General features: G+C 44.7%; 1 protein-coding gene across 3 annotated transcripts in view; it reads left to right on the top strand.

The window, feature by feature from the left end:
- PQLC1 (PQ loop repeat containing 1) overlaps window positions 1–19778 on the top strand; it is an 86385-nt gene that overhangs the window by 48125 nt on the left and 18482 nt on the right. For all 3 annotated transcript variants that reach the window (XM_014940946.1, XM_014940945.1, XM_014940947.1), the window contains one exon: window positions 3544–3760. In XM_014940946.1, coding sequence (XP_014796432.1) covers window positions 3544–3760 — 217 coding nt within the window. The remainder of the gene's footprint in view (window positions 1–3543; window positions 3761–19778) is intronic.

Genomic DNA, 19778 nt, shown 5'->3' with positions numbered 1-19778 from the left:
TTCGGTCATATTTTACTTCTTCCTGGAAGCAGTTAGTAATGCAGAGTTTGGTGATGTGTGGTGTCTTAAAATAGATTTTTGCATTTGGAAAATACATCTGTTAAGTAGAGCAGTTAGTGATTATGTATTGTGTTGTTTCCAAGATAATTCAGGTGTTTTTCTGTAAGGCTATTACCAAGGTTATAATTGTTCTTACCTCATTTTAGAGTCATAGGATGATAGAATGGTTTGGGTTGGAAGGGACCTTAAAGATCATGGAGTTCCAACCCCCCTGCCATGGGCAGAGACATCTCCCACCAGACCAGGGTGCTCAAAGCCCCATCCAGCCTGGGTTGGTTCCCAGAAAAACATTACTAAGCAAAATTTACAGCAGAAATGAGAACTCACTCATAACCTGGTATAGTGAAATGGAGACTGTGTAGCATCATGATAGTTATGAGCAAAAGAGAATCTCAGTCTCTTTCTTGTGTTAGTAATTAACTCTCCTGCTTCCGCTGAAGGCCTGTTTCACATGATAGTTTTCTCATCTGTGTATGTTATTAGAATAGAAATAATACTTAAGATTTTCAGACAAAAGATGATGAGTAAATTATCATAATTACCAGATTTCTTGGCTGCCTAATGCTAGGTTCAGGGATGTAAGTGCGTGTGTGACTGGAAATGGACCTCAGTGCAGCAGTTCGGAATACGCACATGAACAGCTGGCATAGCAGGAGGTAATTGCGTGTTTAAGTGTTTACATGGGTCCATGAATTTCATAGCTGGCCTCATGGTAGCTGTGTGAATGCTTTTTGTTCCATGAAGCTTCCACACACTCACGTAGATTTTGTTCTTTCATTTCTATTATGGAAATAAGCTACAGGGAATAAGGATTTGGTGTTGCGAGATGGGTATTTTAAAAAGAATCGTCCTTGACCATGTGGAGAACACAAGAGGAGAAACACAGTGTATGCAGGGCAGCCCTGACAGCTGGTGGGAGGGTTTAATGAGCGAGGGACCAAGGATCCTACACATCCATGGTAGCACAGCAACCACATCCAAACTAATGCTGTCGAGTCCAGGATTTGAGCTGTAATGACTATACAGCTATCTTGAGAGCTAAGAGGGTCTCTTCTAGGACTGGAACTGTCTAGAAGAGTGTGCTTCATGTGTTCTTGCCTGTGGCTGCCACTAGTTGCTAGTTTTCAGGTATGGGTCTGAGATGGCATCTATTGAACAGTTATCAAACTTGAATGACCTTTGCTGGAGAGTAAATGCAAGTTTTCCACCTACCACTTGCCTTTTCAAGGGTTGAAAGCCAGTGCTGTAGGTGTTTGTGAAGAAGCTGAAGGCTGTGTGAGAACATCTCAGAATCAAGGTTTAAAGAAATAATCTGGTAAAAGTAGTAGTTACGTCTTACTCAAAAGCCATCAATATCTCTCCTTTTCTACAGTGGAGGTTGCTGTTTTAAATTGCCTGTAGCCTCACCGACTTTCTCTTCATCCCCTTTTCTTCTGCTCATCATTATTCTGTCCCCGTTGTAAGCCCAAATGCCTCTGTCCCTGAGAGCATCTCTTGGTAATATAATGGTTGCATAGTGTCAGATGCGTTGTGTTGGGTCAGGTCATTTGCTTGGTATTACTCATGAAGCTGGCAAAATTAGCATGAATTTACTCTTGTTACGCTTCGTGCTATTTTATGTTATGCAGATGTAGATCAGGCAAAGTGAAAGGAATGGGTAGTTTTGCGAAGCTGGCAAAATTAGCATGAATTTACTCTGTTATGCCTCGTGCTATTTTATGTTATGCCTATGTAGATCAGGCGAAGTGAAAGGAATGGGTAGTTTTGTGTGTCTCTTATTCCTTCTACCTTGTTCTCATTGACTGTTCCTGTCAAGAAAATGCAACAGAGATAAATGAAAGTGGATAAAGTTTTTCCTGCCTTTCTGGTTGTGGTTGTCTTGTGCTTTGTTTTTTTCTGCTTCATTCTATTTCGTTCTTCCTCCACCTCCACGAAGGAAAACCTTCCTTAACCTCCAGAAATGTGCTGTGCCCAGGACTGGGTCCCTGAATTCTGAGGCTGAGGAACCACTGCCACAAAACACTGAAGGTCAACGTGACAATGGCTTGGCCACAGATTATTCAATCTGATTCCGAGCGATGGCTGGCAATGCTCCAGCTTGGGCATGGCTTCTGGCTGGTTTTGCCTTCCTCTCTGCGTGACAAAGCAAAATGATTCAGCTGGGTGCAGTCAGTAGTTGTCTTCAGGCATGGGTTTGCCAAGTATTAACGAGGGCTAGTTAACAAGGAGTGTCTGAGGGCCAGACTGATAATGATGTGAAAGTGTGAAAAGACGCGGAAAATAAAACTATTATTTGGCGTGTCTAAGTGTCCTTAGGCAGCTAAGTGCCTGTGCAGATTTATTCCCCTTCCACTGAATTTGTTGTTAGTGTTAATCAGCGGAGGTCAATGTCTTCCTTGCCTGAGTTAACAACAGGACTTTTTTTTATAGCATTCTGTACTGCTGCTGAGGAGGCAGTGATAAAAATCTTCTAGTTCTGTGGCAGTGCATTGCACATATTTGGGTGGGTTGGAATAACCCTGTTAGAACACCACAGTTCATCATCTTGATAATTAACAGAATCCAGTTGGTCTGATACAGGTATTTTTTAACTTGAAGTGCTTTTAAGAAAGGAAGACGTGAACAGCACCTGCTAATGAACAGTTGTTTCAGAGGTCTTATTATTCAAAATTAGGTTGTTATTTTGCTATGCAGGAAAAGGTAATGGGGTTGTAGGTTTTATGTTTCATTAGTAAGATAGCGACGTTATCTTCCAGGGGTGTGCTGTTAGTGTGCCAAAAAAATGGCACGGTGGGTTTGTTCTTTCTCTGGTTCTCTCAAGAGAGGATACAGTGTTTTGTTCTGGTGGGTGTAGGAAGGGGTGCACACCCTGCACTCATCGGTGCTTTTTGTCCTTGAAGAGAAAAGTGGTGATGTCTGCAGGAGGTGGTGTTTCAGGGGGGATTCTTGCGGTGGGACACTGGCACAGGTTGCCCAGAGAAGCTGTGGCTGCCCCATCCCTGGAGGGGTTCAAGGCCAGGCTGGATGGGGCTTGGAGCAACCTGGTCTGGTGGGAGGTGTCCCCGCCCATGGCAGGGGGGTTGGAACTGGATGATCTTTAAGGTCCCTTCCAACTCTAACCATTGATATCTGAAGGTCAATGCTTTCTCTTTAAAAATTGTCTTTGTAAATATTTTGGCGGTTTGCAAATCTTTTATTGTTTCTTTACTGAACACCCTCACCAAAAATGTTTTCTAAATCAAGACTCCTGGTTTTTATTTTTTATTGTTCATGTTGGGTTTTGAGTTTTATGGGGTTTTGGTGGTTTTGTTTGTATGCTTTGGTTTTATTTTTTTTTTAATCCTTTCCTTTGTTTTCTAACTTTCTCTGCCTCCAAAGTCTTGCAAGTGACTCCCTCATGCTTCCCAGTTCCACCTTGATTAACTTTGAGCCTGGTTGGGGAAAAACATACTTCATTCTTCTTCCCTTCCTATTCTGTTGCAGATTTTGACTTGAACTATTTTTGGCATTGGAGCAAGTTTACAGACTACGTGCAGTGTGTCCTGACCTTCACTTGTGTGACCGGTTACATCACTTACCTCTGGCTTGACTCATCTCTCTTTGTGGAGACACTGGGCTTCCTGGCGGTGTTCACCGAGGCCATGCTAGGTGTCCCTCAGCTCTACAGAAACTACCAGAACAGGTCCACAGAAGGAATGAGGTATGGTGTTTGTCTTGCATAAAACAAGTAAGCGTGCGTGCATGCGTGTAGGCAAATCTTTGTGTAGTGTGGAAATACTTTTCTAGGCAGGACAATGTCATCTTTCTAAATTTCACTTGAAAATACAGCAGCCGTCATAGTAGAGTCTCAATCAGCTGGAGCACTGCTGGGGGGTGGTGGAGGCTGTTACACCTCTGATGTCTGATCCACTGTCCAAGTCCAACTGGATAGTTCTGAGGTGAAACACATTTTAGTAAAATAAACATGTAAAACTACTGCTGTTGCCATTAGCGACATACTGTCGTTCAACTCCAGCTGTACCACACTGGTAATTAGAAATGGACTAAAGAGATCCTGTGTATCAAAATCAATAAAATAATAAAGAGGAAGAAGATACTTTGAGCCTGCAGTGGGTAACTGGCAGTGTAACTCACATATTAGCTCATCACTTTTTCTCATGTATCTACTCATCACTTGTTTGTAATACATTATTACGCCTGTAGCAAATGACATCAGTATGTGTTTTTGTGTAAAAGTTTGTCACATTAAAAAAAGCTCAAACGAGACATTTACAGTCGTGACTGGGAAACCCTCTGTAAACAAGTGAGGGACAGAAACACTGTTGGGGTGTTAAACTAGATTATCTACATTAAAAAAAGCTCAAACGAGACATTTACAGTCGTGACTGGGAAACCCTCTGTAAACAAGTGAGGGACAGAAATAATCTTGTTCCCACTGTTGGGGTATTAAACTAGATTATTTTTTCATACTGCTGACTGGATATCTCAGTGGTAACACTAGGATTTCCAAATTGCAAAGGCTTTTCGTAAATTGTAAAGCTTTTTAAGAGAGAAAACATTTATTGTGCACTGGTCTATAGAAACAGTACAGCAGCAAATGAACTTCCCAGAGTGCTGTGACCATTTGTGACACTGTCTACTCTTTCATTGTTTTGAAATGACTTCTCTTTCCTCGCTTTTAAACTTGCTGGGATAGTTTTCATTTTGGTCAAAAGAAATAACTGTTCCCCAACACCCCCAGACCAAAGCAATTCTCTCCTTTGTCTGTTGACATTGTTCCCTTTACTTGTTTGGCTGGGGGACACTTACACTAGCTACTTTAAGTTCTTTTCTAACTTGAAATATTGATGAGGGAATGTCCGGAAATTTGCTTTGATGCTTAAGGCATTTTCTGATTGGGAACCCCTTTGGTACAGAGTGAGTCAGATTTTGCTTCCAAAATATTGGGCTATTTTTCATGCACTCACTGCCTTGGACAAATTCTGTACCTGTCGTATCCAGAAGGCAATTTACCTTCTGGACCTTCTTTCTGCTCTGGTTTGACTTTTCCCTTTATGTTTTTTTATCAGTGAATCATAATGCCATAATGCCACATTATGATAGCTGCTGCCAAATAATGTTTTGCTTTTCTTTAGCTCCTCTCTGGGAACCTGAGTTTCAGTCCAATTTCCTGTATAAGCTATTTAGCGAAAGGAAAAAGCCAAAACCCTTTATGCTTCACAACGACGGTTTCTTTGTAAAGCACTAAGTACAGAATTGCAGAATTCTCATCTAAAATTGCTTGGCAAGGGAGTGCTGTGTTGAGACAAGAGAAAATAGCATAAAAGCTCTTGTTCCCTTGCCATCAAACAGAACAAGGTCCAGCGAGAGCCGCCCTCCCTATTGCCTGGGCTCAGAGGTTTTCCAGAATGCATTTTTTTGCAGATTATATTGCAGTTTAATATATGTTGCAGGTACCGCGTGTAGTTTCTAGCACCGTGCAATCCTGAGTTGAATCGTTGGTCTCTAAGGATTACTGGGCTGTTCCTACTGTGAGAGTGACTTCAGCTGGTGCATTGCCTTCTGTTGAAGGAGCTGTTGGAAAGATTTCCTCTGAACTTCCCTTCCTGTGCCTGCTTCTCTGTCTAAAAGCACGTCAGAGAAGAGACCTCAGTGAGGTGCTGGAGCGGGTCCAGAGAAGGGCAAGGAAGCTGGTGAGGGGTCTGGAGAAGAAGTCTTGTGAGGAGAGGCTGAGGGAGCTGGGGGTGTTCAGCCTGGAGAAAAGGAGGCTGAGGGGAGACCTTATTGCTCTCTCCAACTCCCTGAAAGGAGGGTGTAGAGAGGTGGGGGTCGGTCTCTTCTCCTGAGTACCAGGTGATGGGACAAGAGGAAATGGCCTCAAGTTGCACCAGGGGAGGTTCAGATTGGAGATTAGGAAAAATTTCCCCCCTGAGAGGGTTCTTAAGCCTTGGAATGGGCTGCCCAGGGAAGGGGTTGAGGCCCCATCCCTGGAGGTGTTTAAAAGCCAGGTTGACATAGTGCTTAGAGACATGGTTTAGTGATGGTTTTTTATCAGAGTTAGGTTGATGGTTGGACTGGATGATCTTAAAGGTCCCTTCCAAGCTTGACAATTCTATGATTCTGTGAAGGGAGCATGTAACAGTCCAGCCAGGCTACTCATAGGACTAAGTTTATGACTTGTGTGGGTATTTACCAGATGGGGGCTAGTTGATGCCCACTGCTCTGTGCAGTTATTTACTGCTGAGTGCAGAAATAGCACGCGTGGGGATGGTTACACTGTCAGAAACAACTGAAGTGGTGATCCTCTGCCCATCAGCTGGGCCATAATGGCTGGCTGCCAGACATGCTTTTAGCAAGTCTCAGTGGCAAAGTGAAATAGATGAGTTCCAAGTGTCTTTGTGGCTTTAAGCTTAATGGAGAGAGCAATGAGAATGAAGCTGTTCTGTTTAGTGACCTTTTGGACAATTAACCACATGCTGGGTTGGAGGCGGAGGCGGTAATTTCTTAAACCACAGTAGTTCTGTCACCTGTGGTGCATGAGTGGGGCCCCTGTCCCCAAGAAACGTCACAGCCTTTACTACTGCCAGAGAAGGGGCTGTTTGGAGGTGTAAGGTCCTGTCCAGTTTCTTCCAGGAGGTCCTCATGGGTTGGCTGAGAAAAGCAGCAACCTGCATCTGTCTCTGAACTGGGGCAGAATGGGACACGGCAGCTGATATGTTAAGTCTATTTCTATTTTAGCAAATAATTCCTTTCCCGAATGTGAACTGCCAAAATAGAAACAGAGAATAAGATGTGGCCACATCTGGTCAGGGTATCCTGCCAGACTCCTCAAACATTGTGTTGTTTCTGAAAAAGGCAGTGAACAAATAACTCCACAGCACCCACCCACCCACCCGTCCCACCACCCCGCAATCACCCCTTTCTGTCTAAATGAGAAGTTGAGGACATTTCATGCTTGAGGTGGCAGTCATTTCCCGACAAACCTGGAGACCACTGGCCATGAGAGAGGTAAATGGGACAAGTGGCTGTGGTGGGAGGCAGGGTACCCTGTGGGTGTCTGTGGTGAAAAGGGTCCCATCATCTCACCTCTGTATTTCAGTCTGTTACTGCCTGAAAAGTCCCCTGCTGATCATGTGCTCAGTGTCTGAGGTAAACATCCAGAGGACATCTGCAACTGAGTCATTTATTGTCACAGGGCATTACTGGAGTGAAGGAACCACAGTTACGTGCATTGGAGTACCCCTGAGAAGGAGTCTTCCAGTTCTTTGATATCTCTATTCTGCTGAATACAGCTCCTCACTTCTTATTTTTATTTATGTCTTCATTTCTCCCTACTTCTCTCATTTTCTTTCTTTTTATAGCAATATCACCACTAGGTCCTGTTGTTTCTTCCTCGGTTCTCAGAGAGCAGAGACCAAATGAGAAATTGAAAAGAGCTGGAAACAAGAGAAGCAGGAGATGTATGCTGAGTGGCAGGTTTTGTGTAGGGAAGGTAGTGTAGTATGTCCTGGTGGGCTGATGATTGAAGGGTGGAAATTTGCCCATGATTAAGTAAACAGAACAGTTTCTTTTTAGTCAGTGCTTAGAGTTCAGAGCTGCTGGATGGCAGAACCTCCCCAGGTCCAAGAAAGAGGTCTGGCAGCAGGACTAAGCTGGGCTGCATATCCTGAAGTTGTTTCTTCCTCGGTTCTCAGAGAGCAGAGACCAAATGAGAAATTGAAAAGAGCTGGAAACAAGAGAAGCAGGAGATGTATGCTGAGTGGCAGGTTTTGTGTAGGGAAGGTAGTGTAGTATGTCCTGGTGGGCTGATGATTGAAGGGTGGAAATTTGCCCATGATTAAGTAAACAGAACAGTTTCTTTTTAGTCAGTGCTTAGAGTTCAGAGCTGCTGGATGGCAGAACCTCCCCAGGTCCAAGAAAGAGGTCTGGCAGCAGGACTAAGCTGGGCTGCATATCTTGAAGTCTCAGAAGCCACAGTCCAGGTGATACCTAAATTTGCCCACCAGTGGTTGGCTTGGAATCGTGTAGGTCCAATAAACAAGGTCCTCTTGCAAGTCCTGGTGTGCATTGCTGTCTCTTCCCTTCTTTTGAACACCTCCAGGGATGGTGCCTCAACCACCTCCCTGGGCAGCCCATTCCAATGGCTGAGAACCCTTTCGGTGAAAAATTTTTTCCTAATATCCAGCCTGAACCTCCCCTGGCGCAACTTGAGGCCATTTCCTCTTGTCCTGTCACCTGTGACTTGAGAGAAGAGACCGACCCCCATCTCTCTACACCCTCCTTTCAGGGAGTTGTAGAGAGCAATAAGGTCTCCCCTCAGCCTCCTCTTCTCCAGGCTGAATAACCCCAGTTCCCTCAGCCTCTCCTCATAAGACTTGTGCTCCAGACCCCTCACCATCTTTGTCGCCCTTCTCTGGACCCGCTCCAGCACTTCAATGTCTTTTTTATGGTAGGGGGCCCAAAACTGGACACAGTACTCAAGAAGCCACAGTCCAGGTGATACCTAAATGTGCCCACCAGTGGTTGGCTTGGAATCGTGTAGGTCCAAGAAGCAAGGTCCTCTTGCAACTCCTGGTGTGCATTGCTGTCTCTTCCCTGGCTCCATGCTGGGGACAGAACCAGGGAAGGGCTGTGTCATCCCTCTGCCAGCTGTTTCTCGGGTCTCTCTTCCAGCTCGTGGCTGGTTTGCAGTCTGCTTAGAAGGTGCCTCCTTTCTGCACACCTCCGACTGTCCCCTTTGGCTGACATCGGGTCGAAGGCCCAAAACTTTGCCACCCAGAGATGGCCAGCACGATCAGTTACTCTGCTTAGGTGTTGAAATGAGCCTGTCTTGAGAAATCTGGCCTGGAAAGGCTGGATGAGGAAAATCTCAGCATTGCATTCAGCCGGATCACTGTGTGATGAAACAAAGACAATATTAATTTGGTCCCTCCCGTGGCAGTACTGGGTTGGTCACTGTGATTATCCCATTTTACAAACCCCAAGTCACCAAAGGAGAATCAGTTGGAATTTATTGTCTCAGGAGCTGCGGGAGCCCGGAGTGCTTTTCCATTCGGAAGCGTTTTACGAGGTGCGCTGCAGCCGGGAGCTCCTTACGAGCAGGCGTTTAGTTGAAATGTATCCAGTGAACCAAGTGTGGTGTAAAGAGGTTTGAAAGAAAGAAATTATTATATTAGATGTATATCCTGATATATTATTTCCTCTTTTCCCCTATAGGTAATACTAAGCAGAGGGAGATAAAATTTTGTTGTGGGGATGCTTTTATTTAGTCCCGCTCGGTAGCTTTTTCCTTTATGACACATGCAGCTCTTTATATCATTTTTTAAGAGCAGCTTTTGGCTTGGGAGGATAGTGTTTGTCCCAGAGACAAATCCTGGCTTTATTCAAATTCTGTGAAGATTAGTGCGAGCTGCTAGATGTTTCTGCCTGCATTGGATTAGCCAGGTGCTGTCATGAGAGTCCTCAACACAGGAAGGACATGGACCTGTTGGAATGGGTCCAGCGGAGGGCGCTGAAAATGATGAGAGGGCTGGAGCACCTCTGCTGTGAAGACAGGCTGAGAGAGCTGGGGTTGTTCAGCCTGGAGAAGAGGAGGCTCCGGGGGAGACCTTATAGCAGCCTTCAGGTACCTGAAGGGGCTGCAGGAGAGTTGGGGAGGGACTCTTTGTCAGGGAGTGGAGCGGTAGGACGAGAAGTGATGGTTTTAAAGCCAAACAGGGTAGATTTAGATTAGATATCAGGAAGAAATTTCTCACTCTGAGTGTGGTGAGACACTGGAACAGGTTGCCCAGAGAAGCTGTGGCTGCCCCATCCCTGGAGGGGTTCAAGGCCAGGCTGGATGGGGCTTTGAGTGACCTGGTCTGGTGGGAGGTGTCCCTGCCCAGGGCAGGGGGTTGGAACTCAATGGTCTTTAAGGTCCCTTCCAGCTCTAACCATTCTATGATTCTATGAGCAGATGCAGAAGACTTTGTTCAGGACTGGCTAACCAGTGTCTGGCCACCTTCTCCAGCAAGATTTCAGATTTAAGGAGATTGGGGAAGTGCTCTAAAAACACCGCTGCAGTGGTTTCTTGGCATTTTTTAGCTGGAGGGAATTTTTGAATCGTGAATAGGTAGAATAGCTCCAGTGAGTTACTTCCTTTGGAGCTCTGTTGTTTAAAAGAAAACAAAATCCTAAGCTAGAGAGAAGTAGCAAGAGTTGTGGATGTTTCTGCTCAGGCACTAACTGTGCATTTTCTTCTTAACGGGAGAATACTTTTAGTTCCATTGGAAAGAGATGTTTGATGCAGTCAACAACTGTTACAGCAACTTTCTTACACATCTGTCCTTTTTTGGGCAGGTTCAGTAAAGGAGAAAGAGAAATTAACTGGAAAATGACTTAAGAAGTGGTAAAAAGAAGGAAAGTTAAAAGAAGAAGATGCAGGCAATGGCAGTATTGATTTTTTGGTTGGGGTTTTTTTTTTCCCCAGCTCCTGTTCCTCAATGACAGAAATTGCATGGATGAGAGCAAAATCAAAAGAAATAGGAGTAGGGATAAGGGATGCCTACATGAGAGATACCCTTTTCTGAGTATGCTATAGAGATAAAGCAGACACTGGCCAGGTCAGTGGTGACCTGAGTTAGTGGTGCATTCTGTCTGGTCTGGGACTAACCCCAAGGGAACTGCTGAAGAGAGAGAACTGTTTCTCTCAGGCTTTGGAATTGTAGCTTCCAGATGCTGATATAACCATACCTACTCTCATTCTTAATATAGTAGCTGCTTTGTATATGAAACAGTCAAAAAGAGAAGGTGGAAGAGGGGCAGAGGGATACGGTAAGTGAGGGCCATTTAGGTTTTTTTTCTTAAAAAAAGAAAGGCAGAATGGCTTTGTGGGTTCAAATCATCTGACCCAATGGAGAAGCAGTTTTTCATTACAGAAAGCATTGTGTAGACAATCATAAGGGACTAAGTTATAAAAGAGGAAGTGGTTTTCAAGAGAGTAATTAGGGATTAAAAGGTAAATGGAGAAATGGCAGATGGAGAAATCAAGGTTTTAAGTGTGAGCCAAAAATACATTGGGTAAATGCAAAATTGTTAGCACTACTTAAAAGTAGTTTGTACTTATAGGCCATTTCCTAGTTTTACTGCCTTTCCTATTGTACTACGTTAATGAAAACTGTCTGTCAGTGTGCTTACAAATTGCCTATTTTAAACTCTTCTTACCATTTTCTGTAGTTCTGTGATTGTATCCATTTGTCTTCCTAAATGCTCTTTCTTTCTACTCAGATCTTTAGTTTTCTCCGTGGGTCTGTGAAAATCATTGTCATTGCTTCTGTAGCTTCAGCCAGCATTCATACAGTTTTTCTGGGGAAGTTTTACTTGTTTCATTGTTCTGCTTTGGTGACAACTCTTCTTTCACTACTGTGGTCACTGATCAGCTGGTTACTGTTGTTCTTTATGGTGGCCTTTATATAAAACACTCTGGGGTTTCTCTTTTTTGGACTTCGCCTACTCATCTAGGTTTGCAGGAGTTTGGGGAGTAGTCAATAAACAATACTCATGACTGGAGGGACCAGGTTTTGACACAACTGTAAGGCTTACCACTTATAGCTTCTCTTCTTCCTTCAAAATACTCATGACTGGAGGGACCAGGTTTTGATAGAACTGTAAGGCTTACCACTTACAGCTTCTCTTCTTCCTTCAAAGAAGGAAAAGTTCTTTAGGGTGAGGGTGGCAGAGCCCTGGAAGAGGCTGCCCAGGGAGGGTGTGGAGTCCCCTTCTCTGGAGACCTTCAAGACCCACCTTTATGCAGTCCTGAGTGATGTGCTCTGGGCAACCCTGCTTTAGCAGGGGAGTTGGACTAGAGGATCTCTAGAGGTCCCTTCCAACTCTGACAATTCCCTGATTCTCTCTTCCCATCCAACTCTGACAATTCCGTGATTCTCTCTTCCCCTTTTCCTTTGTGGTTCTAATAGATGCAGGAACATCAGATTCCCTTCCTGATTCTGGCTGTTTAACTTAAGAGTCTGAAGAAAGCCATCAGATTCCCTTCCTGATTCTGGCTGTTTTTTAAAGTTAAGAGTCTGAAGAAAGTGGTCTCTATTCCTCAGCAGACTTCTAGTTTCTTCTCCCGTTGAAGTGTCACTACATCAGGAAGGTAGACAGGCTTGGTCTCTCTTTAGTGCCCTCAGGATGAGGGCAGAGTCCGGCCAGCGTGTGAGCAGCTGGATTGAAACCATTTTGTTCTGATCCCAGGAAGCAAGCAGAGTCTCTTCTCTTCTCCTCCCCCTCTTCCCAGTCACAGCAGACCCGTGATCAGTGCTCCGGGTTCAAGGACCTGTGCTTTCTGCTCAGCTCTCTGCGGACACGTGGCCTGCGGGTTGCTGTGCTGGGGTCAGCACTTCATTCACCTCCCTGCTTGCCTGCTGTGTCTCCCCAGAGCTGTTCTCTCAAGGCCTGCAGCAGCACAATACGAGCCTCCAAAGACAGTTCCTTGCACCCTGTGCGTTCAACACTTTTGAGAATGTCAGGAACTGAAGGAAGAGGCAGGTGGAAAAACCCAGGAGGGAGTGGGAGCCCTTCCTTCCCTCACCCTCCCAGTGCTTCTGCTGGTGAGAGCAGCAGTATCCACTTCCCTTAAGCATCATCCAGATTGTAGCTCAGTGTGGACTGCTAAAGCTCTTGCACATATTCAACCTCTTTCTCTTTTCTCTTTCCCTGGCACCTCAAGCCAAGTGTTCAAAAAGTAAATTCAAAGCACATAACTTCAAACCGAAAGCATTCATCTTTTACAAACAGTGCAAGGCTTTCTTACAGTCATAGGAATAGAGCAGTGCTAGCGTGTCTGATCAGAGCTCTCCTCGCTTGGTGCTTTTCTCAGTGCCCTGAAAATTTGTAATACGAGAGAAAATTTATGGTACTTGTGTTATGAAAATGTCTTATTAAGTTTAGGCACTCCATTTTCTCTTGGCGAGGAAGTGTCATGCAAGGTACTTTGCATAATTAAGGTCAGGTCTTGCCAAGTCACAGAAGGTCAGAGTTGAGCTTATCATGAAAGCACTTGAGAGATAAAAGTTTTCTAAAAATGTATTTTTCCTCTGTTTAGCTTCCAGATGCTGATATAACCATACCTACTCTCATTCTTAATATAGTAGCTGCTTTGTGTATGAAACAGTCAAAAAGAGAAGGTGGAAGAGGGGCAGAGGGATACGGTAAGTGAGGGCCATTTAGGTTTTTATTCTTAAAAAAAGCAAGGCAGAATGGCTTTGTGGGTTCAAATCATCTGACCCAATGGAGAAGCAGTTTTTCATTACAGAAAGCATTGTGTAGACAATCATAAGGGACTAAGTTATAAAAGAGGAAGTGGTTTTCAAGAGGGTAATTAGGGATTAAAAGGTAAATGGAGAAATGGCAGATGGAGAAATCAAGGTTTTAAGTGTGAGCCAAAAATACATTGGGTAAATGCAAAATTGTTAGCACTACTTAAAAGTAGTTTGTACTTATAGGCCATTTCCTAGTTTTACTGCCTTTCCTATTGTACTACGTTAATGAAAACTGTCTGTCAGTGTGCTTACAAATTGCCTATTTTAAACTCTTCTTACCATTTTCTGTAGTTCTGTGATTGTATCCATTTGTCTTCCTAAATGCTCTTTCTTTCTACTCAGATCTTTAGTTTTCTCCGTGGGTCTGTGAAAATCATTGTCATTGCTTCTGTAGCTTCAGCCAGCATTCATACAGTTTTTCTGGGGAAGTTTTACTTGTTTCATTGTTCTGCTTTGGTGACAACTCTTCTTTCACTACTGTGGTCACTGATCAGCTGGTTACTGTTGTTCTTTATGGTGGCCTTTATATAAAACACTCTGGGGTTTCTCTTTTTTGGACTTCGCCTACTCATCTAGGTTTGCAGGAGTTTGGGGAGTAGTCAATAAACAATACTCATGACTGGAGGGACCAGGTTTTGACACAACTGTAAGGCTTACCACTTATAGCTTCTCTTCTTCCTTCAAAAGGAAAAGTTCTTTAGGGTGAGGGTGGCAGAGCCCTGGAAGAGGCTGCTCAGGGAGGGTGTGGAGTCCCCTTCTCTGGAGACCTTCAAGACCTACCTTTATGCAGTCCTGAGTGATGTGCTCTGGGCAACCCTGCTTTAGCAGGGGAGTTGGACTAGAGGATCTCTAGAGGTCCCTTCCAACTCTGACAATTCCCTGATTCTCTCTTCCCATTTGTGGTTCTAATAGATGCAGGAACATCAGATTCCCTTCCTGATTCTGGCTGTTTAACTTAAGAGTCTGAAGAAAGCGGTCTCTATTCCTCAGCAGACTTCTAGTTTCTTCTCCCGTTGAAGTGTCACTACATCAGGAAGGTAGACAGGCTTGGTCTCTCTTTAGTGCCCTCAGGATGAGGGCAGAGTCCGGCCAGCGTGTGAGCAGCTGGATTGAAACCATTTTGTTCTGATCCCAGGAAGCAAGCAGAGTCTCTCCTCTTCTCCTCCCCCTCTTCCCAGTCACAGCAGACCCGTGATCAGTGCTCCGGGTTCAAGGACCTGTGCTTTCTGCTCGACTCTCTGCGGACACGTGGCCTGCGGGTTGCTGTGCTGGGGTCAGCACTTCATTCACCTCCCTGCTTGCCTGCTGTGTCTCCCCAGAGCTGTTCTCTCAAGGCCTGCAGCAGCACAATACGAGCCTCCAAAGACAGTTCCTTGCACCCTGTGCGTTCAACACTTTTGAGAATGTCAGGAACTGAAGGAAGAGGCAGGTGGAAAAACCCAGGAGGGAGTGGGAGACCTTCCTTCCCTCACCCTCCCAGCGCTTCTGATGGTGAGAGCAGCAGTATCCACTTCCCTTAAGCATCATCCAGATTGTAGCTCAGTGTGGACTGCTAAAGCTCTTGCACATATTCAACCTCTTTCTCTTTTCTCTTCCTCTGCCACCTCAAGCCATCAGTTCAAAAAGTAAATTCAAAGCACATAACTTCAAACCGAAAGCATTCATCTTTTACAAACAGTGCAAGGCTTTCTTACAGTCATAGGAATAGAGCAGTGCTAGCGTGTCTGATCAGAGCTCTCCTCGCTTGGTGCTTTTCTCAGTGCCCTGAAAATTTGTAATACGAGAGAAAATTTATGGTACTTGTGTTATGAAAATGTCTTATTAAGTTTAGGCACTCCATTTTCTCTTGGCGAGGAAGTGTCATGCAAGGTACTTTGCATAATTAAGGTCAGGTCTTGCCAAGTCACAGAAGGTCAGAGTTGAGCTTATCATGAAAGCACTTGAGAGATAAAAGTTTTCTAAAAATGTATTTTTCCTCTGTTACCTAACAAATTTAGGAGCAGAAGGGCCTTGATTCTTGAAATTCCAGCACTTGTGTTGTTTTGCCAGCATTCCCTGCAGCCAGTTGTGTAAGTGGGATAAGTTATCTCCTTGTGTGATTGCAGAATTGTCTCCCTCAGTGCAGTAGGGCTGAGTGGGATTAGAAATATGAAATGGAAGTAAAATGAGATTTGGGTTTGGAGAAATGTCGATTGAGATGCAAGGACGCAAATACCCGTGATGGTGATACTGACTGTGATGAAGGTCTATGAAGTGAGCAGGGGGGTGAGTAATTTAAGTGGTTAATAAATGAGCTAGAACAGCAGGAAAAAGAGGTTGGTGAAACTTAGGCCGAATTTGGAGGGTGGTTCCAAAAAAGAAGAGATTTTCTGTTACAGGTTGACCTCTAATGGTGTGTTGTGTCCTCTGCTCCTCAGACAAAGAGGGACCAGAAAACAGCAGAAGAGTGGGAAGTGCAGTGACCAACATGTGGAATGGTCTGCCTGAAAACCGAGAAAGGGGAGGAAGTGCTTGTAGCATTCTTTAGTGGGATGTAGAAAGAAACAAAAGTTGGCGTCAGAAAAAGCTGTTTCAACAAGGCTCAAAGGTAGGGTTTTTATTTGTTCCAGGGAGGATGGCTGGGCATGACATGTCCACGTAAGGGGATCGAATTATATGCCAAGGTAGATGTCCTGCCATTGCCAGGTGAGCTTTCAGGGTAGTGGTGGAAGCTCTGTCCCTTCAGATACCAAGTCTTGTATTAGAGAATTTCCTAAACCAGGATTCATAGCGTACAAAGGGGCAGATGGCAAGAGTTTGGGAATGAAGACAGGCTGGGGAATGTCTGTCCATTTTGAACTGCAAAGACCTTAGTCTTACTGAAATGTTAAGATTTGTGTCACGCTGCTGTGTGCGGGATGTGGTTGTGATGCTTTTATTTCCTCCCCACAGCAGTCAGTTGTCCACAGCAGGGCTTTAAAGCACCGCTCTGCAACCCCTGTGGGTCAGTGGAAAACATTGGTTTGTGGTTGCACCTTCTGACAAAGCCCAGCCTTCCCGTTGAGCGATCACTCTTACTTTACACACTCCTTTCTCCAGTGAGAATGTGAGGAGCATTTTACTAGCTGAAGGATGTGATTATTTAGTGAAAAGTAATGACTGTAGTATCATTAGATTTTGGCCTTGGGGGTGCTGGCTTTGGAGACAACCACTTGAACGCCAGCAAGGAAAGCACTAGAGCAAGCACCCTGACCTTGTGTGCGTTGACCAACGTGATAATTACAGTTATTGAGTTGGAATACTAAAGGCATGCTCAGGCTATCTAGTGGTTACCATATGAAGATGTGGCAAGATGAGTGGTTCAGCTAGTGGTGCCAAGTGACCGGAGACTAGATGGGCACCATGAGAGCATCTGGAGTAGCGTTAGCCAGCAGCTGTACCTACATGAGTGGTTCAGCTAGTGGTGCCAAGTGACCAGAGACTAGATGGGCACCATGAGAGTATCTGGAGCAGCATTAGCCAGCAGCTGTGCCTACAGCTCCATCCTACAGCCTTAAGTGGGATGTGAGAGATAGGGAAAGGGGGACAGATACTCAGGAACAACTTCAATGAGTGAGATGCTGAAGGGTGGTGATTTGGTGCCCCAGCACCTTCAGGAAAGCCGCCCCCTGTCATGGCAGCATGTATCAAAGCTTCCAAACCCACCAGCAGCAGTAGTAGAGCCCAGCTCATATGTGTTCGTACCACACATCTGAGCAGACCTGAGCTTCGCAGTCTGGCCAGCATCCATTTGTGTCTCCTGGCTGGAAGGGCAGGGTGTGAATTGTGGTTCAAGTCTTTCCTCTGATCCATGGAAGAGGTTTATTTTCACACCTGCTGCACAGACTTAGGGCGTTTGAGGCTGTTTTGCTGCCCTTCTTTCTGCAGCACAAGTTGTAGGGCACTAGAAATAATTTATAGCTGTTAAGGGGTATGAGTTTCTGGACCTGTCAGGACTAAACTTTAGGCATAGCTGCTTGAAATAGCCAGAGGCCATGCCAGTGGTCCCAGACTATCCACCAGTCCTGGCCCCAGATTGCATGTCGTGTAGTTTCCCCATAACTTTCCTTTGACAGACATCTTCTAACAAATCATGGCTTTTGGGTGGGTGTGCTAAGCAGGGTCAAAGTGTCTAACACCTGCCACTCTTGGGAGTTTAGAAAACAGATGCTCATGAGGAAAAATAATTGATAAATACCTGTTTACCCTATTTTTCCATAAAACTTTGTTGTTTATTTGTGAGTCTGCATAAAATGCATATATTTAAAAAGAAGCCACCAACAGTCACTTTAGACTGCATCTTTGTGGGTTTGTTTGTCTGACGGTGTTCCAGAGTGAAATCCTCCATTTCATCTTTCCTCAGTGACATGTGCAAGTCCTTGAAAATCACAGGAGGTTTCAGATAGTTTGCTTTTCTGTTGCAGGCCAGTCTTTTTTCAGTGGTGCCCAGTGTGACAGGACAAGAGGTAACCAGCACAACTTGTACACAAGAAGTTCCATCTAAACATAAGGAGGAACTTCTTTCCTTTGAGGGTGGCAGAGCCCTGGAAGAGGCTGCCCAGAGAGGTGGTGGAGTCTCCATCTCTGGAGACATTCCAAACCCACCTAGACATGTTCCTGTGCAACCTGCTCTGGGTGGCCCTGCTTTGGCAGGGGGGTTGGACGAGATGATCTCCAGAGGTCCCTTCCAACCCCATATCATTCTGTGATTCTGTTGTGATTCTGTGGTACCTGTTGCCCATGGATGGGTTAGCTCAGCTGCTTTAGTTTGGTTCCAGAGATCCAAAATAAATGCTGGCTCTCTCTTGCATTGCTCTTCTTAAGTCCTTGTGGGGCTGGACAAATGGCTCCCTCTGGAGATGGTCAGGGCTGCTCCAGCCTTGGAGGAATTGTTGAGAAGTGAGGTAAGGCACTCTCGCCGAGGCAGAGCACATAGGACTGGTGAACAGTTTCATGCTTGGATTCCCAGCTGGCTGTGCAGTATTTAAAAACAAGATCTATGCATGCTCACACAGCAGAACCTGTCTTAGGGTATGCACGTTTAGTTTCCATTTTTTCAAACTTCAGACACTTTGGGTATCTGATCCCAATGTTTTTGTCTTCTCTTCTATTTTTTTTTCCTTTCAATAATTTTTGGCAGGCTAAACAAATTGGTTAGCGTCAGGAAAACTCCTTTTTTTGTTAAGCCATATGGCTTTTTGTTAGGAACAAATGCCTATTTACTAATTTTCGTTTGTTTTGTGCAGTGTTAAAAATACCATGGCACTCGGGTCTCATGTTTTCTGATGTGTGTTTCCTTGCTGAAGGCAGGCCAGCCTCTGATTGAAGCGCAGCGTTACGGATGCTTGCTGTCTTCTCTAACTAGACTATTTTTGAGCTGCAAATGGGAGCTGAAAGTTTTCCAAAGTCAGGATGTTATAACTGAATCTGCTTTCTCTTCCAGACATTCCCATGCAAATGGCTTGTGGGAGGCAACAGCTGAAAAGGTTGCAGGAGAGATACCTTCTGTACCCTCTTCCTCGCTTCCCAAAACCAAATGCAGCGTTCAAAATGCTCATTGACAGGCTGTTTTGATGTGGACCTTATTCCTGAAGGAAATACTAGCTCGTCAGCTCTTAAAATGATTTTATTCTGGTTTTATGTCCCCAGTCATTTAAGGATCTGTCACCATTTTTTAACATCTATGACCACCAAGTGCTAATATATGAAGAAATATCTGAAACTGTAGCGATCTGAAAAGTCAGATTTTTGAATCTGGCATCACCTGTGTCTTGGTCTAGCACTTGGCTGTTACGTGGAGAAGTTGTGGTCAAATTCCACTGATCCTTGAACAAAAAGAGTCCGAGCTAATGCTCCTCTTTTTAGTTCCAGTTGCCTGGGATAGAAAAAAAAAAGAAGAAAAAAAAAAAGCAACTTTCATAGTAGATAAAGGTCAATAAATTATACTCATTTTTCTGTTATTGAAAATAACTTAGGATTTCTGAGTTCATTGACTGTCTGAGCACAATTAGCACTAAGTTTGTGACTGTAGCAGGGTGTAATTACATCAGGGCAACACGTACCTCCTGTTGCTATTTGTGCTGAAACGTCTGGTCAAACCACTACAGGATTTCTGAACGGAAGTCACCCTCTAATGTCTGATTCTCTTTGTGTCTCCCGGCTTGCCAGGGATATTTTGGGCTTTGTGTGTTAAGCTCCAAATGTGCAGAGTCATAGCATGGATGTGAGAAAATCTAAGAGTGCAGGCAGAAAGGGAGTACCGCCGTGTTTTCCTTCTTGTGTAGGTTTTGTGCTAAGTGCCAGCCCGTGTTGTGCAGGCTGCTGCTCTGCAGCTCTGCAACATGCTGCTCTTTGTAAGTTATTTTGATGAATGGCTGCAACTAGTCTTGAGGCAGACTT

This window comes from Calidris pugnax, unplaced genomic scaffold, assembly GCF_001431845.1.
Source record: "Calidris pugnax isolate Ruff unplaced genomic scaffold, ASM143184v1 scaffold8, whole genome shotgun sequence".
Classification (NCBI taxonomy): domain Eukaryota; kingdom Metazoa; phylum Chordata; class Aves; order Charadriiformes; family Scolopacidae; genus Calidris; species Calidris pugnax.
Note: the sequence above shows the minus strand (reverse complement) of the source record. Positions and strands in the feature narration are given on the sequence as shown.